The following is a 7,200-nucleotide window of genomic DNA, read 5'->3' on the forward strand; positions in this document are numbered from 1 at the left end:
TTAATGCTATCAACAAAGAAACTTCCAAGTTTGAAACTATTGACAACACTAACCTGGTCACCCAAAACTTCATTCCAAATATCCATTCCATAGTATGTGTTACTTCTTTGGTCCATGTGGTATGTATTGCCAACTCTCATGTTGATCTTAGGAGTAACTTGAAGAAGGAAAGAAAGTATACTTTATGTCAAATTTTAATTGTAGAAAATTATCCCTCTAAGCCTTTTAATGATTCTTTGTGAGAAGGTATCAAAATTGAGAGGCATTTCCAACCATCCACTATGCAAAATGGCCTTTGAGCACCAATATTCACAAAGGTCTTTAAAAGTTAGAATTGATATTCTAGACTCCAACATAGCCGATATTACTCTAAAATAGGACATCACTATTACTTATCTCTCTTCCATTAAATATTTTTAAAAATTGGTTATTAGATTGTTCGCTAATAATATGATTGTTTTCAACTTAGAACTAAAAAAGATCAACAAATAGATCTATCTTTTCACACCTCATGAATAAAGAAAATTGTGTAAACTATAAATTCAAATAAAAATAGAAAATTTACTTCCATTTTGTGTAAGGTGAAATGAATAATAGACATTTTAGAGAATATTAAAATTCTGAAATACATCAATACTATGTAGGGTGATAGTTAGTTTGCCTCTTTTCTTTAGGTTTTTTAGATTTGTTTTTTGTCTTTTTTTTGCTGTACATGAGACTATCTGGGTTCTATATATTATAGAACATGGTTCATTTAGAATTTCTTAATTTTATTTTGAATGGGGTCTTTGTAATACTTTTTCTCCTAATTAAATTAATAAGAACATAAAATAATGAGTAAGAAGCTTTCTCTCAATTATTATTACCACATTTAAATACCTCAAATCTAATGAGTATAAGGAATATACATAACTTAGAGTTCAAGTACTAATAATTCTTAGTATTTATGTTGATAAAAAATTAAGATCTTTTTTACAATTGATAATAGGTATTTACTTCATAGAATACTGGCTCTTCTATTTGGTAAATTCTCCTCAAGATAATATAATCTTAAGTGTTTTACTATTTTATTACGAAAATAGTAAGTAGGAGCATCTAAATGTCTTGTAATGAATGCTACCTAGAATCTACTAACAATGCAACTTAGACTTTCTATTAACCCACACAAGCCTATAGGTCATGAATTAGTGAGGCCTTTATAGATGGTAAGATATTTCTAAACTTTAAATGTGTGAGGGAGTAGGGAATTCATTTCACAGAATTGAATTTTACTATAATTTGGTTTTCATGGTATGACTAGATAAATGTAGTAGTACATGACATGCAAACTATTAATTCTATATAGAATTTAATTCTAGTTACATAATTAGATATAAATGGATACTTATTATTTGATTCCATAATTCTATAAGTTGATATTAAAATACATATTTACTTTTCCTAGAGTTTAATTTTAGTTGTGAATTTAAGTAATGGAGTGTCGTGATTTGATTACATAGGTTTGTAGGCTAATGTTAGTCAAATTTTTTGCTCCTTGTAGGATTTTTTTGCCACCTAATAAACGATTGATCAAAGGTTGATTTATCCATATTTTAGAGTTACATTTTTTATAAATTGGGTGTTATTAAATTTTAGTTTGTTATAACCCTCTCAATTCCCACAATAGGGTTCACTTGTCACCCATGCTAGTAGCTACTAGCCCTAATCCCCTACATTATTAAATTATAAAAAAATGAAAGACCATATTGGGGTTATGCTAACAAAGAAAATATTTACCATGTAAATTAATTACCTTAAATAGTATGCATTCGGATTTTCGAGCATTTTATACTAGTGTCTAGTAATGTGCAAAAAATAGCTAGAAAAAAATATATTTTTCAAAAAAATATGAAAAATTATCCAGAAACTTAATGCACTTGGATAGAATTCATTAGATTTTTAAATATATTTATGGGCATCCACTCAAAGATACATTTAACTATCATTAGGTTATAACTACACTGAAAAAACTAAATTATAATAGTTTAGTGCATCTTATATATTCAAACTCTTAAATATCAATCATCTCAAATCTTTGATATTGGACATTCTTTTGGATAGGATTCATTAGATTTTAAAAAAAAATTATGGGCATCCACTAAAAGATACACTTATACTATCATTGTGTTAGAAATACACTAGCAAAACTAAATTATAATAATATGATGCATTTTATATATTCAAGCTCTTAAATCTCAATATTCTGATAGAGATTTATATGTCGAAGACTACCAAATAATATTATTTTATAAGTGATATTATTTTGTAAGTGCAAGATTGCCCTTGGACTCAGCTGATGGACTATGAGGAGATTCCTTGGACATATAGCCTCAAACTATTCTTGTGGTTCTCATATGAGAAGATTGCGTTTCATGCAAGTGTGTTTTGCTGTGGGACATTTAGCCTCAAATCCTCTTGGTGGACTAATTCTCTGCATCAACATCTTACAATTTTCTCTGATAATTCCAGTGATTTAGAACAGATCCTCAGCTGATAAGATTCCCTCTGAGTCTAGCTATGCCCCTTATGATCAGCTTGCTGATAAGACTGATGTTCACTCTGTTGTGTCCCCAATTGTTAATTATGTTGTTTCCTCTAGTAAAGTAGTTGTTTCTAGCGATGCTGTTCTGATTTATAGTCTTGCTTCAAACCAAACTCCATGATTTTTAATTTAGATTTCTACTACGTTATTTTGTACAATTATATTTACCATATTAATACCTTGTTAGGATTTCGAAAGGCTAGTCCTCAAACATGTTTTCATCACATGAATGGTCGAGCCTATAATATGTTTTTAGAGGTTATATGCGGCGTGGCTGTGGAGAACGGAACTCAACGTCAAAGTATGTAGTTTAGCTTGTTAATCTAGCAACAGTGCTAATATCTCAACACATAAAAAAATTATTGAACTGTATGGGCAAAATTATCAGTTACGTTTCTGGAATCATTCAGACAGAAAAAATATGCAAGGAAACATCTTACCAAAAAACTGTCATTTTTCCTTTTGTATAAAAGAATTACAATTAAAGAATGGTATAAAACAATAGAGCAATGACACTCTCTTTTTAAGGGCGGTGGAGGAATTGGCTAGTTGGGGACATGGCACTGTTTCCTTATCTCTCCCTGCGATCCCGTCAACACGTCAATTGCACCCATCTTTATCATGGCCCTTCCAAAATTTTCCCTCCAAATCTTGGGGTACTTGGCGTTAATGTTTACCTGTCTAAACGTGGCATCATTTGACATCAACGTTTGATCAGATTTCAACAGTCCACGCTTGTATTGCAAGTCTACATAGTATTTCGCGTCCTACTTAGTGGGAGTGAGACGATCGAGTGGAACAACGGTGTCGTTTGAAGCTGAAGAGGGGCATTTGGCCTTGAGCTGAAGAGCATATTTAGAGTCCATGGAAGGATCTTGACCGCCTCGGCCGCTGAAGTTATACAGATGATCTCCGGTGAACGAACTACAGTGAGAAACCCCAATTGAATGGGCCCCTGCAAGAGCAGTCAGATTATTTATATAAGATATAATCTACAGCAGATTTAATCAATTCATCAAGCGTTATTAGGAAATATGTAGGCCTACCTGAGAGAGTGACCATGTGACCTCTGATGCGAGAGATACCCTTCAGTCTCTTCGTCCACCTTGAACAGCCCAAAATAGTCCACCAGCCTGAATTTGCATTCGTTGTCATATATGTTAAGCTAATATTACTTCTACATAATCATAACTTCATTATTATGATTATTAAGAATACATACTTGGTAAGCGCTATCTCTTGCAGAGAATGCCACTACGTCAGCACAAGAAACGACGCCGGCACATTTGGCTTCATCAATAATGTCGTAGCCCCTCAGGCTTGGGTTGTTGACGGGTGGGTCCTTCTCTGCTGTGTCGTCTGAGGAATCAAGGAGAAGTGATCCATCGCAACCCTGCAATTAATCATCCATCAATGCCGTAAATATATATTCTAACATACTTATCATGAAGTAGGGGATGAAATTCAAGATGAGAATATTGCAGAATACTTACTCTTACAAAGCAATCATGAAAGCATCCTTATGAGAGCAGCTGCTACACCAGGATTGGCTTTAACAGCTTTGGCAACAGTTTCATTGATAATCTCCTCGGCCTCAGGGCATGTTTGGCGATAATAACCCACCATCATTTCCATTAGCTATAGTAGATAAAAGCAATACGAACAGAGGAAAAACCAGCGAACTCGCTTCCATTTCACCTCAGAGTAGTTAAACAGTAGTCGGAGTTCTGTTAGATGAGAGGGGAAAGTTAACAAAAACGCTTTTAGTTATGGTGTACAGGAGGAGAGAAGGATGTGGTAGTTAACACCATCATCTGCGGATTCGTTTGATCTAGTCAACACAGACTAGATAATGTGAAGAAACCTTATTATGTCGGTCCTACCATTCTGAATATTTCCAAAATACAATGATAGACTGGGCACCTCGGACTTATCTACGGTCTGGATTCTATTTCTATGTGTTGAGAAAGTTGAATGAGTCTGGAATGAGGTCACAAAGAATCAAATTTTGCAAGGTCACATCAAATTTGTTAAGTCTTGATATTTTTAAAACAGAATTAAACTTTGGTTAAGTTTGAGGAAACTTCAAAAATATAAATATTAATATTAATATTAATATTCACATCTTCTAAATTGTTTTGACTTCCTAGTTGCTCGACGTTGGCCCCTCTCTTATTTCGTTCCTATCAGTTTCCAGCGCATGAGAGGGTTTCCATGTTGCTAGTGTGAAGCAGCAAAGGTTATTCTTTTGCACAAAAAAGTCAATATTTAGGAAAATATAATTAGTATAAGTATGTTTCCCTATCTCACTATCCTTGTTTCTTGTTTTTTTTTTTCAATTAATCATAATTCTTTTTAAGAAAGCATAATTATGCCTATAAAAATATATCCAAAAAAATGGTATAGAATGTTTTGTTGATTTTAGAAAGAACTAAAATATCATATTTTATTTTGAATCAAAATTAGAACAATTATACAAACAAGATTATTGATCTTAATACTATATAGAATTGATAATCTTTATTTATTTAATAAAACATATTTTAATGATAAGAATAATTGAAAGTGAAACAATGAATAGTAGATTTTATATTAAAAGTAACATAGAAAAATAAAATGAAAATAAAATAAGTATATAATAAAAATAATAGTTCAAAAATAAATTATTTTTAAAATAAAAACATATGTCATCATATGGTAATAGAATAGTGGTAAAGTTAAGTAAAATAATTTTCTTTTTTTGCATCCATTTGTGTATTTGTAGTACTTTAAACAAATATTGACATGTAATATTTCTATAAAATAATCTTTTATCTTGAAGATATATGTTGATAATGTTTAAATGCACTTTATATTATTATCATAATAATTATTTATTAATACTAGTTGGAATATATGTATAATGATATTATGGATGGGTTTTTTTGGAAAAAATATTTAAGGGCTTTTTCAAAAATAAATGAAATCTTATATTATAAAAAATGGATCATAAAATAAAGTAATTCTAAATTAAAATTAAAATTTATGTGTCCATATAGTAAATAAAATAGTTTTAAAGTTAGATAAAATAATTTTGTATTTTTATTCTTTTGATTTGTTTATTTGTAGTTTTCTAAATAAATACTAACATGCATTATTCATATTCAAACATAAAATAACTGATTTTGAATATAATTATTTTAACTTTATGTGAATAATGTTTGGATGCACTATTTAGGGATGGCTCCATAGTGCAGCGATAGCGTTGCAAGTGCTACAACTACCACGTTCTTGGTTTGAATATCAGAATGGTGATATGTTGGATTGAGTTAGGCTTCCTCATCCTCTGTGTGTGTGCAGACACATTGACCAAGGCTAGATGATGATAGGATGGACGGATGTTGGTGGTGATGCCACGATGCTAACTGGTGGATAGATACACACAGGATCTTGATGGTTGTTCTCCCCAAGAACATGACTCCCCACAGCAAGATAGATGATACACATGGCATTTCCCTCAAGCCTTGACCAAGTAGAAGTTTGCCCCTTCTTGTAGAAATAGAATGGAGCGATAAGGAAAATATTATGGAGTGATAAGGTGTAACATGAAGAGATAATGTGTAAGGGGATATGGAGATAGGTTAAATGAACTGATAAGGTGTCATAGCTAGTGGTCCCAAACAAAAAGCAATGGAGAGATAAGGTGATGTCTACACGTGGAAGATGGAGAAATATATAGGATGACACAAGGATATATAAGGATGCTAATGCCAAACAAATATGAGGATGAGACCCCTCAAAAATGTCGTCTCATTGGTTCATAGCTCTAGTCAAAAGCAATTTGACTCCAATCCCTTACCTGCCAAAAAAAAAAAAAATTTGAATGCACTATTATAATTATAATAAAAATATCATTATTATAATAATTATTGTCAATATATATATTTTAGTAATGGGGGTTTGGTAAAATTTTAAACAAGATGTTGAGAAAAAATGCATGCTTTAAAACAAAAGGTACAATGATTTTTAAAAAAAATTCTTTTAAGTTGTTTTATATAAAAAGAAAGATAAAAATTGAAAAAATTAAATAATAATAGAATTTTAAATTCAAAGAGAAAATGATGTACAAAGGAGAGAACTTTTAGAAGCCCTTCACACCTTAAAAAATTGTAGCTATGATTGTGAAGTTTCTTATATACATATAAATATTATTCTAATTCAATGATATCTTATAAATTATAGATTATAGATTTTCTTAATTCATGAAAAATTCTATATTATTTTATTTTCAATATATTCAACTCCTTCATTTATCTAAACTGTAAATTAGATTTAATTTTTCGTATTATTCTCTACAATTATTATTCACCACATTAAATCCTTGTTTAGATTTTGAATGGTTAGCCCTCCTTATTATGTTTTCATCGCATATATGGTAGAGCTTCGAATATGTTTTAAAAGTTTATATGTGGTGTGGCTATCAACAACGGAACTGCAATTCAAAGTATGTTATTATACATACTAATATAGTAGCAACGCTAACATCTTCAAGCACAAAAAAGTTATTCAACAGTCACTACTACATAGAGGGGGATTTTAAGACAATATTTGAGACATTTTTTTAGTGAATTGTCTTAACT

The 7,200-nt window shown here is 30.9% G+C and overlaps 1 protein-coding gene across 1 annotated transcript; it reads right to left on the minus strand.

The window, feature by feature from the left end:
- Positions 1–3,126: 3,126 nt before the first annotated feature.
- On the minus strand, positions 3,127–4,216 carry LOC131874963 (peroxidase 5-like). The gene is made up of 5 exons (XM_059218937.1): positions 4,121–4,216; positions 3,800–3,974; positions 3,628–3,714; positions 3,353–3,536; positions 3,127–3,262 (listed from the first exon to the last, which is right to left on the minus strand). Exons 1-5 carry the CDS (start codon positions 4,214–4,216, stop codon positions 3,127–3,129), a joined length of 678 nt encoding a protein of 225 aa, XP_059074920.1.
- Between the last annotated feature and the right edge of the window lie 2,984 nt (positions 4,217–7,200).

The sequence above is a fragment of the Cryptomeria japonica genome, chromosome 4 (genome assembly GCF_030272615.1).
Source record: "Cryptomeria japonica chromosome 4, Sugi_1.0, whole genome shotgun sequence".
In the NCBI taxonomy this organism is placed as follows: Eukaryota; Viridiplantae; Streptophyta; class Pinopsida; order Cupressales; family Cupressaceae; genus Cryptomeria; species Cryptomeria japonica.

What these genes read in the sequence shown, in the direction of transcription:
- LOC131874963 (XM_059218937.1), bottom strand. Translation starts at nt 4,216, where the DNA reads ATGGAAATGATGGTGGGTTATTATCGCCAAACATGCCCTGAGGCCGAG. An exon ending in TCACATGGTCACTCTCTCAG is followed by an intron (nt 3,537 to 3,627) that starts GTAGGCCTACAT and finishes CTGCTCTTGCAG; the next exon opens with GGGCCCATTCAATTGGGGTT. An exon ending in GATCGTCTCACTCCCACTAA is followed by an intron (nt 3,263 to 3,352) that starts GTAGGACGCGAA and finishes TGCCACGTTTAG; the next exon opens with ACAGGTAAACATTAACGCCA.